General features: G+C 42.4%; 1 protein-coding gene across 3 annotated transcripts in view; it reads right to left on the reverse strand.

Moving 5' to 3' along the window:
• Positions 1-10432: 10432 nt before the first annotated feature.
• Senp8 (SUMO/sentrin peptidase family member, NEDD8 specific) overlaps positions 10433-15728 on the reverse strand; it is a 24714-nt gene continuing 19418 nt past the window's right edge. For 2 of the 3 annotated variants that reach the window (XM_004628765.2, XM_023712711.1), the window contains exon 2: positions 10433-11385. In XM_004628765.2, the coding sequence (XP_004628822.1) occupies positions 10711-11349 (639 nt within the window). In that variant the 5' untranslated portion in view covers positions 11350-11385 and the 3' untranslated portion in view covers positions 10433-10710. Of the gene's footprint in view, positions 11386-14969; positions 15087-15728 lie in introns of all 3 variants that reach the window. The other variant, XM_023712710.1, reaches the window with a different exon arrangement.

The raw sequence follows: 15728 nt of genomic DNA on the forward strand, positions 1-15728 counted from the left end.
GGAGAGAGAGTGAGAGAGGGAGAGAGGGAGAGAGGGAGAGAGAGGGAGGGAGGGAGGGGGGAGAGGAGAGAGAGAGAGAGAGAGAGAGAGAGAAAGAGAGAGAGAGCAAGCCAAAATTGAACTCTTTAAATTGTGGGTGTCAGGTATCACGTCTCAGCAACGAGGAAAGTGACTAAGACAGCAGGGGTGATAGATTTTCATTTACTTTTTTTTTTTTTTTTTTCATTCAAATAAATTCTAAGAGGGGGTTAGGGAAATGGCTCAGTAGAATAAGTGTTTGCTTGGCAAGTGCAAGGGCCTAAATTTAATCCCCGGTTCCACCAACAACAACAACAAAAAAAAATAAAATAAATTCTTAGAGAAAACAGAAGAATAAGAAAAGCCAGATGTGGTAGCACATGCCTATAATCTCAGCTAGTGAGGCTGAGACAGAAAAGTGGTGAGTTGGAGGCCAGCCTGGACAACGTATCAAGACTCAGAATAAAAAAGGGTTCGGGAGTGTCTCAGTGGTAGAATGCTCACCTAGTATGTGCATGGTTATAGGTTTGATCCCTAGTACTATAAAAAAAAAAGGGGGCTTGGCAATGCTGACAGGGGACTGTCATCAGAAGAGAGCAGCCAGAAGGGTGCATCTAAGAAGTTACTAAGGAAATATTTCGAAGTCAGATACTAAGCTCTGTGGAACACTGCAGGGAAACAGAATAGTACCCACCTAGGGTCTCAAGTGGGAGGGGACCAGCTTGCTTGTCCTGGCAAAAATGTGGTTGCAGCTGGGAGAACAAGAGGGACCAGAACTTAAAGAAGTCCAAGGGACAGGGAAGAAGGGAGAGCATGGGAGATGACTATAAGAACTTCGGGTGGGTAAGGAGTGGTGGCTGTAACTCCAGCATTTAGTAGGCTCTGGCAGGAGGATCTGTGTAAGTTCGAGGCAGCCTGAAACGCACAGTCAAACTCTGTATCAAAAAGACAAAAACGGGCCGGCCAAACAGCTCAGAGGATTAAAGCACCTGCAAGCAGGTGCAGGGGCCAGAGGTTCGATCTCTGGGCCTGCAGTGGTGGCCCTGCCCCCAGGGCGCTCTGAGATGGTGATCAAGACTGGGTGTGGTAGCGCCTGCCTATAATCCCAGCACTTGGGAGGTTGTAAACAGGAGAATCCCTATGAGTCTGATCTAGTAGTGAGACCCTGAACACCCTGTAGACCTTTCCCTAAAAATACAGACAAAAATAAATAAATAAATAAGTAAATAAATAAATAAATAAATAAATAAAATAAAATAAAATAAAAAGAAGGGCTGGGGAGATAGCTTGGCGGTCTAAGTGCCTGCCTGCAAGCACATGGACCCATGTTCAATCCCTGGTACAGCTCCGGAATGGTGTGCCATCCTGGCCACTAAAACTGGGCGTGATGACACACACCTGTAATCCCAGCACTGGAGAGGCTAAGACAGAAGGTTCATTACGAGTGTGAGCTGTGCATATGAGACCCTGTACCAAATAAATAACTAAATAAATAAATACAAACTTTCAAAAAGACAAAGGGCTAGGGAGATGGCTTAGTGGACTAACGTGCTTGCTTAGGCAGGGACTGTGGTTCAATACCCAGCACTTAGGCAGGGACTGTGGTTCAATTCCCAGCACTACATTGCTACACCAGCCCCTGCCCCCAGGGTGGGCTGAGCTAGCCACAAAAACAAAACAAAACAAAACAACAACAACAACAACAAAAAAAACCAGAAGGAAAATGCTGAAGCAAACTTGTTGGGGGCTGGGGAGATGACTCAGTACAATAAATGCTTGCCTGGCAAGCGCAAAGGACTGAGTTCAATCCCCGGTTCTGCCAAAAAAAAAAGAAAAAGAAAAAGAAAAAGATCTTTGGATAAAACAGAATGACCTTTTATTATACAGGTTTAAGAGGAGGGAAAGGCAGAAGCCGTTCGGTTAGGTTTCTGTAGTTATCCAGGTAAGTGATGGTGGTTGTGGTCCTTAGTAGGACGACAGAAGCAGGGATGGGGGACGTGGGCAGATGCTGGGTCTATTCTGAAGGTAGAAGGAGCAGTGTTGCCTGAAGAACTGGAGGTGTAGTACTACACAAAAAGAGTTGTATGGGGGACTCCACGGTTTTGGGCTTGGAAGGATGGAGATGGATAAAGCCATGGGTGAGACCACTAGAAACTGTGCGAGGGAAGATCAGAATTGCAGTGCTGGACATGGCGGGTTTGAGATGAGCTTTAGACACCTGGATGGGGATGTCAAGTGGGCATGGGCTGCGTGGAAGAGAGAGGTGTGGGAGGCAGATCTGGGTGCTGCATACACATGGATGGTGTTTACAAACATGACCCTGGATGAGGTCACCCAGGGAATTGTGGTTACAGAGAGTCTGGATGACTGAGCCCTGAGGAACACTGTCAACGTGAGATCGGGGGAAAGGGAAGAACTGGCAAAGGAAACCGAGCAGGGCATGAGAAGGAAGGGGAAAGCCACAACGGTTTGGGGTCCTGGAAACCAACAGCCATGCATCAGGGCAGTGATCATGACAGATACCGCTAAGAAACCAGTGTTACTGGGGTTCAACAAATGCTTTTTCTCACTTTAATGTAACCCAGAACTTCCCAGCCTGGAAAGCCTCAGATGATTTCATGTTTCTGGGTCATTCTTTCAACATAAAAATGGCCTGAGACCTAACTCCAACCATTGTGGGGAAATCTGAGACTTCCAAAAGCTTCCAAGGTTGCTTCATTGTCTGTTGGGTCAGACTCTGACCACTGTCTTGTGTAGCTACTGTCTCGTGTGCCTTGTCATCCCCTTTGGGGCTCATGCTGTGCTACTCCTCACCCTCTATTTCTCCAAGTGACCTAGTGCCAAGGATGGGTGGTATCTTTCAAACTGTATGCAAGGCTTAGAGTTAAAACTATGCTTTGGAGTGGGAAGCTTCAATGTATAGACATCTGGTGATAGAGGTTTAATAGCTTCTGAGACAGCGTTTTGCTATGTAGTCCAGGCTGGTCTTGAACTATCCAGCCCAGGCTGGCTTGAACTCACAGTAACCCTCAGGCCTCAGCCTCCTGAATGGTGAACTTGCAGGTATGCACCACCACAGCCAGCTTTAGCATTTTTTAATGCTGGCAGGAATCGCAATGATGATGCCTTTCAGTATGGCCTTATCTCCTGCTGCTCTTGGGACTCCGTTCTCCCTGTCCTGCTTTCTAGGTCTCGTCTTTCTCTAGGCCATTTGATGTAAAATCTAAATTTCTTTATTTTGCATAATCTCTTTTGTATACTTCTATCCTGCATAGACTAACTAAACTCCATTTTCTTTTTTTTTTTGCGGAACCAGGGATTGAACTCAGGCCCTTGTGCTTGCCAGGCAAGCACTGATTCGACTGAGCCATCTCCCTGGCTCCTTAAACTCCATTCTTAATCACACAGGTTGAAAAAAATCATGGTGTTGCATCCCTAGAATCCCAGCACTTTGGGAAACTGAGGCAGGATGGTCAAAGGATTGAGTTCAGTCTGGGTAATTCAGCAATTTAGCAATACCCTGTCTCAGATCTTTTAATTTTTTTTTAAAGGGGGAGCAGGCCAGCCAAATAGCTCAGTGGATTAAAGCACCTGCAAGCAGATGCAGGGGCTGGGAATTGGAGCCCCTGGGCCTGCCATGCCAGCCCCACCCCCAGCGCATGCTGAGACAGCGACTGAGACTGTGTGTGGTGGTGTGTGCCTGTAATCCCAGCTCTCGGGAGTCTGTAAACAGGCAGATCACTATGAGTTCGATCTAGTAGTGAGACCCTGAACACCCTTCCCTAAATACAAAAAAAAAAAAAAGGTGGGGGAGCATCTGGGGATATAGCTCAGTGGCACAGTGCCTGCCTGGGAAGTATGAGGTCCTGAATTTGATTCCCAGTAGGGGGAGGCAGGTAATGTAGTTGAGTGCAAAGGCCCTGCTTTCAATCTCCAGTACTGAAAAAAGGAAATGAAAACATGTCATGGTACATTCCTAGAAATCAGGAAAGCTACATTCAATTTTGGCTTTAATAGCAATCTTTTCTTCCTGTTAAAATAAATAGAAATAAAATAAAGTATTACTAACAACAAAGTAGGCTAACAAGGCCAGCCTAAAGTACACAGTGAGAGCCTGTCTCAAAAAACCAAAAAACAAACAATCAACCAAGATATAGCACAGCCTGTTGGATAAAAATAAAAGTTCTGGACTGAGTGCACCTACATTTATGCCCATTCAATTTACCTAACTTTGGTGACTCCAAGCCTCAATCTCTTCATCTCTAAATCAGGTAGAAGAATAGCATCCATAATCTGAAAATCTAAAATCCAAAGTGCTCTAAATTCTGATGTTTTGAGCACTAACATGATGCCACAAGTGACAAATTCCACACCTGACTTCATGTAATGAATTGCAGTCAAAATGCATGTGCACTAAAAATACTGCATAAAATTATCCTCAGGCTACTTGTAGGAACTGTGTATAAAACATAAATGTATCTTGACTTGGGTTCCATCACCATTATTTTCTACCATGTATATACAAATATTCCACTGTCTGAAAACACAAACACAAAAACCCAAGTGTGAAGCCCTTCTGGTCCCATGCTTTTTTTTTTTCTTTTTTCTTTTTGAGACAGAGTCTCACTATGCTGTCCAGGCTCGTCTTGAGCTCACTTTGTAGCCCCAGGCTGGTCTCGAACTCCTGGCAATCCTGCCATAGCCTCCCAAGTACTGGCATTACAGGTGTGTGCTGCCATGGCTAGCTATTTGGATGATTAGTAAATGAGAAAATTTACGTCAAATCCTTAGACTTCCCTGATATACAGAAAGAGCTCAATGAATGTCAGTTATTACCTATTAAACTTCAAAAAATAAATGTAAACACATTTAAAAAGCTCAGTATTGGTGGGGCTATATGAAGCTTGACAATTTTTGTTTTTGAGATACAGTCTCACCATGTAATTCAAGCTGGCCCTGAACTGGCAGCGATCCTTCTGCCTCAGCCTCCCAGGTGCTGGGATTATGGGCATGGGCCTCTGCAACCAGCAGCACTACACAACTGTAATACTATATATAATGATTTTTAAAGACAACTCTTTGGCTTTTTATATGAAGGGATATAAATTGTTCATGCTTATTGATGCCCTTCTTAATTGGACAGCGCCTCACTATGTGGCCTCAGCCAGGCCTTGAACTCACTATGTAGCCTAGACTGACCTGGAACTCATGGTGATCCTCCTGCTTCAGCCTCCCGAGTACTGGGATAACTGCATTTATTTATGGGGTCCTGCCTTTTATGTCTTCATCCTGCTTTTGTATACCCCAAGGATAAAATTTCAAATAAAAATGTTATTCATGAAGAGTGCTTGTAGCACTACTATTCATAACCACCTCAAATCAGAATTATCTAACAAGCCCAACAGTGGGGGTGTGGCTAAAGAAGTCACACTCTCATAACCCCACGTTACCTCTAAGACAGTGCTTGCACGCGGAGTACAGCTAACTCAAATGTGAAAATCCCGAAGGAATCAGCAGATCTGCAGAAGGGATGCCCATGGATAGACACACACATGTAGCAGTTCCTTATTTTCTGTCAGGTTGCTTAAGTTCATTGACCCCATCCGCTGTAGCTTGCTCTCTGGCATGAAGTTGCACTGAAAGAACTGCTTGCACAGGGTCTCTGGGCAGATGCAGGGATCATGTCAGCACCAGGGCTACCGTAACAGCACTGAGGGCTCCAAGAGGGGCGCAGGTGCAGGAGGGCATCAGATCTGGCATCAGGGAAGTGGAAGGAGTTAATTTTTTTTTTTTTAATTTTATTTATTTATTTTGCATTTATTTGTGTGTGTGTGTGGCCAGCTCAGCCCACCAGGGGGCGGGGCTGGCTGGCATGTGGTGCTGGAGGATTGAACCGCCGTCCCTGTGCTTTTGCCAAGCTTGTTCCAAGTAGGTGCTTTAGACCACTGAGCCATCTCTCCAGCCCCAAGGAGTTAATTTTTGGTGGCCTCTAGTTCTCCCTGAAGGACACAGCAGCAGCCAGCCAGGGGAGGCAAGGGTTTGCAAGTGGTGAAGAGGGAGAGTTGGAGTGTGAGCTGCCTATGGAGACAGCCTGGGGCAGGGAGCTGGCCTGTCCGCACTATGTACAAAGGCTTTTCTACATGCAGGTTGTTTGGTTTTGGTACATGGTGAATATCAAGGGTGTGGTGGGGAGGGAATTCAGGAAAATGCCCTTAGCTTTTAAAACCTTTTTTTTTTTTTCTTTTTCGAGATAGAGTCTCACTATGTAGCCCATGCTGGCCTCAAACTCAAAGTGATCCTCCTGTCGTAGCCTCCCAAGTGCAGCAACTACAGACATGCACCACCATGCATGCCTGTTTTTATACCCTTATTTTGTCTTCTAACACAAATTGCAGGATCTAGAATTTCCTTTTTTTTTCACAGCAACGAAAACTTCCCTACTGCAGGCAATCAAGGTGGCTACCACTTCCCTTAACTTCTGAATGTTAGTTTTTTCCTCCATAAGAACCTTGGAGGAAAAGTGCATTTGGCACGTTGTTTTTTTCCTTAGTGGAATTTCAGCCTCATGTTGGAACTCAGGGACGGATTTTTCCACTGTTGCGCAGAGAGCTGTATCTCTACTTAGTTTCAAGTTTTGGATACAATTCCTAAGGCCTTCTCTTTTCTAAGTGAGATTCTCCAGACTGCCACTTTTGTTTTACTTTCCATCTTTCACACACAAAGAATGTGAAAGGTAACTGGGCAGCTGTGAGGAGCTGAGCCAGAAACAACCTGATGTATAACAGCAAACCAGATTTTGTACGGGTCCTGCTGCCTCTGCTGCCTCGCAGTTAAGAGACATGTTCTCATTACTGTAATATACAAGTGGAATATGTGACATTTAGAAAGTGAAGAGAGAACACATTTAAGATGTTCAAGCAAGGAGTTCTTGCCATGACTTTTGGAAGAGGGAAAAGGGAGAAGGGATAGGCAGAAAGTATAAAAGGAGATGGAGGCCAACTAAGCTTCTGCCATTTTGCTTCTTTATAAACTAGGGCTAGTAATACCTGGAAAAACATGAGAATTAGGTAAAACTATATATACACACAGTATGCAATGTATATATATTATTTTAAATGTATAAGTACTTTACATATATATGAGTGATATACGTGTATGTCATGTTCCCTGCATTTTTTGTTGTTGCTGTTTTGTTTTTGAGATAGGGTCTTGCTATGTACTCCAGGCTAGCCTTGAATTCACAGTGATCCTCCTGCCTCAGCCTACTGAGTGCTGGGATTATAGGCATGGGCCACCATACTTGACTCCCTGCATATTATACGTAATATAAAGCTTAGTTGTTCCTATTGTCATCCTTCCATAAGCTGCTGTTTTATACCTAACAGTATTTATCAGGCAATATAAAACTAAGTTTTCAAGTTTGCTGTTAGGGACTAGGGATATAGCTCAGTGGCACAGGCCTGCCAGACAGGTGAGAGGTCCTGAGTTTGATTCCTGGTACCAAAAAAAAAAAAAAAGCTGTTAGTTTTAAAATGCAGTTCTGTGTGTGGTGGCACATGCCTGTAATCCCAGCACTTAGGAGACTGAGGCAGGAAGACTGTTGTGCATTTGAGGACAGCTTGAACTGCATAGTGAGACCCTGTCTCAAAAAAGACAAAAAAAGAAAAAAAAAGTTTTAAAATGCAACTAGATGGAAGGTCAGCAGGGAAATGAGGCTTATTTTAGGGTCCAGCACATGGTTTATATGTCATATTTAATCACTACTGTACCTTAGACTCTCTTCATTTTTTAGATAAAAAGAGGCCCTACTGAAAGATTACTAGACTCTTCATTTTTCAGATGTGACTGAATCTCAGACTTGCCTGAGGTTGTTTGTTTAAATGACAGTGCTTGGATTTGATTAAAACATTCATTGCTTTTTCTCACACCACAGGATGTGAACTTCTATAATTATTTTCTCCTGTTCTATTTTCAGTGATGAAAGAAAAAAAAATGCATTTTCAGTACAATAACCATGTGACTGAGAAATTCTATTTTGACATCTCATTGGAATGTTTATTATTAAAACATATGATGTGCATATAGTGCCAGGTGTGGTGGTGCATGCCTGTAATCCCAGCACTTGGGAGGTTAAGGTTGGAGGATCATAAATTTGAGCCCAGCTTGGGTGATTTATTGAGATCCTGTCTCAATACAAACCGACCAACCATCAAACAAAATATGGGCTGGGCCCCTAGAGAAGTAGCTCAGTGCAAAGAACCTGGGTTTAATTCTCAAAATGTGGGGGAAAAAGGTAATATATCATAAATAGAATCCACTTGTAATTCTTAAATTGTTTCAATCCAGTTAGGAGCAGTGTTTATAAACTTTAGCAGATAGCTAGTCAAAGGGTGGAAATATTTGTGGCTGAGATTAATAAATAGAAAATTCACTGATATATATATATATATTTCACACTAAGACCCAAGTGGACAAATATGAAAATACTTATGCGGCAATGCAGCAGGCTACTGGAAAGAGGGTGGGTCCATCTGAAAATTGCTTAACTCAAAGTTGAGTAAGCTGCTTTCTTTTTGAATATCTGGGAGCTCCATTTTGCATAGTTATCATCTTGACTCTAAGAAAGAGGCATAATTTTTGCAAAAGATCTCTTTCTAATTTTGCATATTAAAGGTGTATGGTTCACTAGATGTACAATATGTGGGCTGTTACAGTATCTAGTGAACAACTACATGTCAATTTTTCAATTCTCCTGTGGCTTATAATGGTAATATTTATAAATTATCACATATTCTAGAATACTAACAGGTGGTATAGTCTAATCATGTTATGTATTTGGTAAAGGAGATCTAAAGTTTTGTTTTTTAAAAAAGACTTTGTTGAGTAATTTGGTTTTTATTTTATTTTTTGTTATTTAGTACAGGGTCTATAGGGTCTCAGTACACAGAGCGGACTCTTAATGAGCCTCCTATTTTCAGCCTCCCAAATTTATTTGTGGGAAGAATCTTAGGATTTAGGAAAGATTGTTCTCATAATGTATTAATTCTCAAATGGGAGTCTCACATTTAAGCAAATGTACTTGGTATTGTCAGAAAGACCACCTATGAGAATCTCTTTCACAGCAGTCTGTGTCAGTAGTCACTGAAATGCTATTGCCTTATCTTTATCTACACAGTAGCCTGCCAGCAACCTGTGTCACTCCTCTTGCTGTCCTTCCCTGTTGTACCTCAGGTTGACAGCCAGTTAATCTTTTTCTCACCCTCATCCTCCAGTAGGCCCTTTTATCTAGAATATACTTAAGTGGAAACTTTTTCTGTAGCTTTCACTTTGACTTTTAGTGTCAACTCACATTCACTCAAGCCTGCTCTGTAACCTGTACTCATTTACACTTGTTGTATTTCCCCCTTCCTGGCTAGAAGGAACTGAATGTCTCCGTGGTCACTGGGGGGTGAGGTTATTTTGGGTCATGTGGGCTGGGGGCAGGGCCTGCTGGGGAGGGAGCTAAAGCCAGTCTCACCCAGAAGCCAATCCTTGGTACTCAGGGCTCAGATACATTGCAGTCTAATTCTCATTTGGAACAGAATTCATGTAGATACTCAATTTATTCCGTAAGTATGTAAAATAATGGCAAAACACATCTGTGGCTTCAGGGGGCCAGTTTCTTTTTACTCTTGGTTCCACATTTTAAAAATTACATAGTCTGCATTTTGAATTAAATGAAAGGGTTGAGAAAGGTCACTTTTCTTCTTTTATGTAAAAAAAGTGCATGGCAAACAGACAAGGCAAAGAGCTGTTATCAATCTACAGGTGAAAACTGACCCGCTCACTGAGCAGAGAAGTCCACTGCAGCCGTTTTAATGAAGTTACTCAAGACTTCCCACCTTTCAGGCCTCCCAGATACCAGATAGAGGGAGATGGGCTAACATCAGCTTTCTCAAATATCTGCAAAGGTTCTGCTCACAGAAGTGAACGACTGCTTTTTATATTTAGGTCCTTTGATTCTGATATATGAGTCTTGCTACGTAGGCAAAGCTAGTCTCAAACTAAGGTCATCCTCCTGTCTTAGCCTCTCAAGTGCTGGGATTACAGGTGTGTGCCACCATGCCCAGCCTAATATTTAGGCTTTAAATGAAGTTAAGCCTTGGTCTGCTTCTAGCCAGTTGACCTGTTTAATTATGTAGGCTATATAACATGTTTTTTGGTTGTCCTATAGTTTTCTTCCTAGTGTTCCTCTAGGTTTCATGTAGTTTCTGAGATCACTGCTTTTCCTTTGGAATAAGTCAGCGTGGAAAAGGGGACCAAAAGGGAACTAACCTTATGCCAATAAGAAAAGTCTTACTTGAAGCACATATGTAATACATGTTAAGGTTTTGGTGCATAATCTTTTTTTTTGGTGGTGGGGGGGGACCGGGGAACTCAGGCCCTTGCGCTTGCCAGGGAAGGGCTTATTCCACTGAGCCATCTCCCCGGCCCTGGTGCATAATCTGAAGACACTTGCACAGAACATATTGCTCTCAGGTCAGGATTAAGGGGAAACTTTTCACTGGGCCATTGAAGAGGATGAGAACCTTTAAAAAAATAGTGAGCTTTTCTCTACGAGGCATCTTCCCTCAGGCACTGAGACTGCAGCCATCCAATGAGTGAGGAAGGGCAGAAAGAGGAGGCTTCCAAAGTCAGGAATATTTTCAGCCGCTAGTTCTTAGCAAGCCTGACAATGAGATTTTTCCATTCTGCCCGCTTCTTCGTGATGTATGCGGGGGTGAGCAGCTGCAGCAGTGAGTTTGGCTGCTGCCTGAAGAGGCTCTGACACAAGGCCTCAGTATTACAGATCACGTACATCCCACAGTCGTAGCTGTTTTGTTGAGCAGGGGCTTTCTCCTCCACAAAGGCCAGTTTGTCTCCTTTTTTACCTAAAAAGGTCTCTAGTTTCTCTGCTACCTGCTTTGCATGGATGGAGTTGCTTTTGCTATGGGAATCATAATGGAAAAAGCTATTTTTATCTTGGAGATAAACCAACAAACTCCAGTGGGTTCCCCCAGCTGCCTGGTTGGAGTTATCATTGATGGCTAAAAACACAACTCTCTTGTGGGGAAGACCAAGGGGTTCAAGGAACATGGCGATTTCTGCTGGGCTGTTAGTGCACTTGATGAACTGGGTGACTTCAGGGCTGATAAAGCAGACATGATCAGAGCAGTCACGAAACTGACTGTTGGCGAAATATTCAAAGGCAAACCCAATAATATGGTCATTGAGCCAGTTCGGTGGGTCCAGCAGTGAGACATCTGATTGCCGCAGTAGACTGTCCATATAACTCAGGACTACCGGGTCCATCTTGTACTGACTGGGGCTGCTCAGAAGTCCCTGAAGCTGAAGGAGAGACAGAAGACAGTGTCTGCTGCTGGACAGGATACCAGGCTGTAAAATGCTAGCTATTCAGACAGGCTTGTGGTAAAGATTCAATGTATTTTTAGTTTAGCAACACTACATACCTCGCTGTGGCTAAATATGCAAGAAACTATCATAGATTCTGTATATGAACAATTATTTAGAATAAAAACTTTGAATATTTTCTATGCAGACACTAAAAATGAAATTTTAATTTTCTATTTAAATGCAAAGATAAAATCATAGCTAATCCTTTACCAAGTGCCATAACAGGAACCACATGTTGGCTTTTTATTATTAAATAATTAACTTAAATGTCTTTGGTACAGGGTCTCACTATGCAGCTCAGATTCCTAGTGATCCTCCTGTTTTCTGCCTCCCCAGTGCTGGGATTACAGGCATGCGCCACCACGCCTGGACTCGGAGGCCAGCTCAATGCACCTGGGAGTGGGGCCAGCGTGGCATGTAGTGCTGGGCATTGAACTCTGGTCCCTCTACTTGCCTAAGCAGGCGCTTAGTCCACTGAGCTATCTCGCCAGTCCTATATGCTGGCTTTTTAATGAATATACATTAACAATAGCAAACTATTTTGATGTTAAAGATGAATTTAAAAGATCTAAAGAAAAAAGTTACTAATTACCAAGGGAATGGTTTCAATTTTAACACTAATTTTCAAGAGTCTTGCTTTTTCCTTCCATAACAGAAAGCGATAGTGATTAGAACTATAGTTAAAAGGAACCTGAATTTCAAGAACAAAAAAAACGTTGAGTAATACAATTGAAAACCATTCCTGATGCTGACCAGCAGAGGTGATATATAACATGTCTGCTCACTTCCCATCTTTAACCTACAAAGGTGGGATATAGATTATAAAATTACAGTCTTATTTTTTTTCTCCCTTCCTCTCCCCCGTTTCTTCTTTCACTGTGGCTCTGGGGATTGAACCCAGGGAGTCCTGAGCTATACCCCCCCAGCCCTCTTTATGTTTTTTTTTTTTTTTTTTTGCGGAACTGGGGATTGAACTCAGGCCCTTGTGCTTGCCAGGCAAGCGCTTCTTCTACTGAGCCATCTGCCTGGCCTCCCTCTTTATGTTTTTATTTAGCCCTGTCTCTCCAAATTGCCCGTGCTGGCCTTGGACTTGTGATCCTCCTCTCAAACCTCACAAGGGTTACAGGGATGCAACACCATGGCCAGCTCTTCTGACTTTTTAAGAGCTGCGTGGCTCAAGAATCTAGCCCTAGTTAATAGCCAGCTAACTGTTTCTGTCCTCGATTAGAGTGCCTACTTGCCATTCAAACCTCAGAAAGTTGTAGAAAAGGTCGAATAATTTTTCTTGAAGGTAGGAGAAGAGCTAAAAAAAAGTTGCTCAAATAATACATGCTATCTTTTGGATATCAGTAAGATAATTAGAAAATCTAGACAGAACTCCAAACCAATCAAAGCAAATAGTGTTTGGGAACAAACATCTATTCAAATTATCTTGTCCAAATAACAAGCAAGGGTTGGTGAGATGGCTCAGTGGTCTAGAGCACCTACTTGAAACAAGCTTGGCAAAGCACAGGGACCTCGGTTAGATCCTCCAGCACCACATGCCAGCCAGCCCCGCCCCCTGGTGGGCTGAGCTGGCCACATACACACAATAAATAAATGTAATAAATAAAAATAAATAAATATTAAAAAAAAAAAAAAAAAAAAAAAAAAAAAAAAAAAAAAAAAAATAAAAAAAAAAAAAAAAACAAATAACAAGCAAGACAAGTTGTCTGATGGGATTAATATGCTCGTGAACACCAAGGCACAATGTTATAAAAAGTCTAATGGTGTAGAAGATGATATAATACTTGAACCTACAGACTCAACAGAGGTAGCAGCTAACTGCTATACACTGACTTAGCAGCATAGTATTTCTAAAATTCACACATCAATAAACAGGTACACATAGTTTGGGAGTATAAAATAAAGTACAGTGCCGGGTATTGTGGCACATGTCTGTAATCCTAGCACTGGGGGAAGCTGAGGCAAGAGGTGCAAGTTCAAGCCTAGCCCAGGGAAATTTAAAACCTGTCTCAAAAAATAAAGGGGGTGAGGCTGCTGGTGCATGACTATAATCCCAGTACTCAGAAAGGTGAGGCAGGAGCATCACCCCAAATTCAAGTCCAGCCTGGGCTACATGGTAAGTTCAAGGCCAGCCTGATCTACATAGCAAGACCCCTACCTCCCCCCGCCAAAAAGAGAGAAAAATAGGGAGAGCATCACTAGGGATGCAAATGCCTTGGATTCAAGTCCCAGTGTTACCAAAACAAGTAAATAAAACAACCAATGCAAGTTGTAAAAAAACAGAAATACTGCCATAAAAGATAGGGCTAGAGAGCCCAGCATGGGGAATGTGGTGGCATATGCCTATAATTCCAGCACAAGGGAGGCTAAGGCAGGAGGCTTATTGCAAGTTTGAGATCAGCCTGGGCTACACAGTGAGCTCAAGGCTAGCCTGAAGTGTACAGCAAGACCCTATCTCAAAAAGGGGCTAAGGAGATAGCTCAGTAGAATAAGCGCTTGCCTGGCAAGAGCAAGGGCCTGAGTTCAATCCCCGGTTCTGGAAAAAAAAAAAGAAAGAAAAATAGGGATAGTGTTACATCAATTTAATCAATTTTTGCCAATAGAACAGTTATTTCAGCATCTGATCACACATTAAAACTATAATTGTGTGGCAATCATTTTATATAATCTAAACCCCACAAAATCCATACACAAAAATATACCCTTTAAGACAAAAGCTTAAGTAAATAAAGTAACAAAGAGATATCCATGATGGTTTTATGTACACTGAATATATCATAATCCAAACTACTTCAGAAAAAATATATAAAGCTGCTCATGAAAAAATTTATATATAAATAAGATAGCACGAGTTAAAGTTTTCTTAAGCAGACAGAATAACTGGAACAGAGACCTAAACTAGAGCCAGGAATGAAGTTAACGAGGCATAGAGCACATTTGTTATGGGTGAGCCACAAGTTTGGCTCTAAGCTCTTTGGCAGGTAACCAGAGAGAGTTAAGTTAAACATTCACAATGTCCATAAGGTAAAAACAAAGTTACTCTTAGGAGAAGTAAAAGCATTCCTTGTATTAGGGTCAGACATTTTTTTCCCTTCAAGAAATGTTGATGAGAGACAAAAAGGTAGGTCATACCAGGTGTCCCTTGATATCCTTGGGATAGATTGAATGATTTGATAGGATTCTTTCTTACAATGATCCTCAGTATCCTGTCTAACAGCCAGTGGGCAAATGGCAGTCTCATAAGAGGAGCTGGTGGACACTAGACACTCCGCTTGCTCTTCTGGCTTGACAGGGCATAAATGCACATGGAGGGGGTGACAGCAGGAGTGTCAAGGTGCCCTGGCCACAGCACCCACCTGGCCTCTGTGAAGACTGTCTTGTGGTGAGCACCAGATTGAATAACTTGGCAAAGCCCTGGGGACCTGAGCGCTGCCAGCTGAAATCATATCCACAGTCTAACAGGCAGTGAGGGACAGGTGCCTGTGTGGAAGTGCGCCTGGACAGTCTCTCACCTTGGAGGGGTGTCCACAGGGCCAGTATTTTCTTCAAAAATAGTGTTTGTGGGCTGGGGATATAGGCAGCGCAATGATAGGGCACTGTGTGCAAGTCCCTGGGATCAATCCCAGGCACTGCCAAAAGAAAAAAATTATTTTTTAATTTTGTCTGAGTTTTAAACTATCTAGCATGTAGTAAAAATTTACACCTTTAATTCTGTTTCATATAACATGACTATAATACATTACCCCACAAAATCCACAACATTTTAACACAGACAGAGCTTAACTAACCTTTGGCCCAACTACCTTGCTCAAGAAAAAGAACTGGTTTTTTTTAGACCAAGTCTTGCTATGTCAGACTGGACTAGAACTTCCAATGTAGCCCAGGCTAGCCTCAAACACATTGGGATCAGACTGCCTCAGTCTTCAGAGAATAACTAGACAGCACTGAATAGAGGCATGTGCCACCAGCAATAGACTTGAATTTTAGGCACACACCTGTGGTCTCTACTCTTGGGAGACCGAGGCAGGAAGACTGAAATGAATTTGGGCAAGCATGAAATACATATATAGTGAGAACTGTTTCGTGCGCACGTGAGAAAGAAAGACTTGAATTTTAGCCACATCTGAAACACAAGAACTGCTGTGAGTTTGAGGTCAGGGTGAACTACATAGTGAGAATGTGTCTCAAAAAAAAAAAAAAAAGATTTGAATTTTAGATTCAGTTCTATTACTGATTGGTTATGTGATTATAAATAACTCATTTTTTTGAGA

The sequence above is a fragment of the Octodon degus genome, unplaced genomic scaffold, assembly GCF_000260255.1.
Source record: "Octodon degus isolate 3935 unplaced genomic scaffold, OctDeg1.0 scaffold00026, whole genome shotgun sequence".
Classification (NCBI taxonomy): domain Eukaryota; kingdom Metazoa; phylum Chordata; class Mammalia; order Rodentia; family Octodontidae; genus Octodon; species Octodon degus.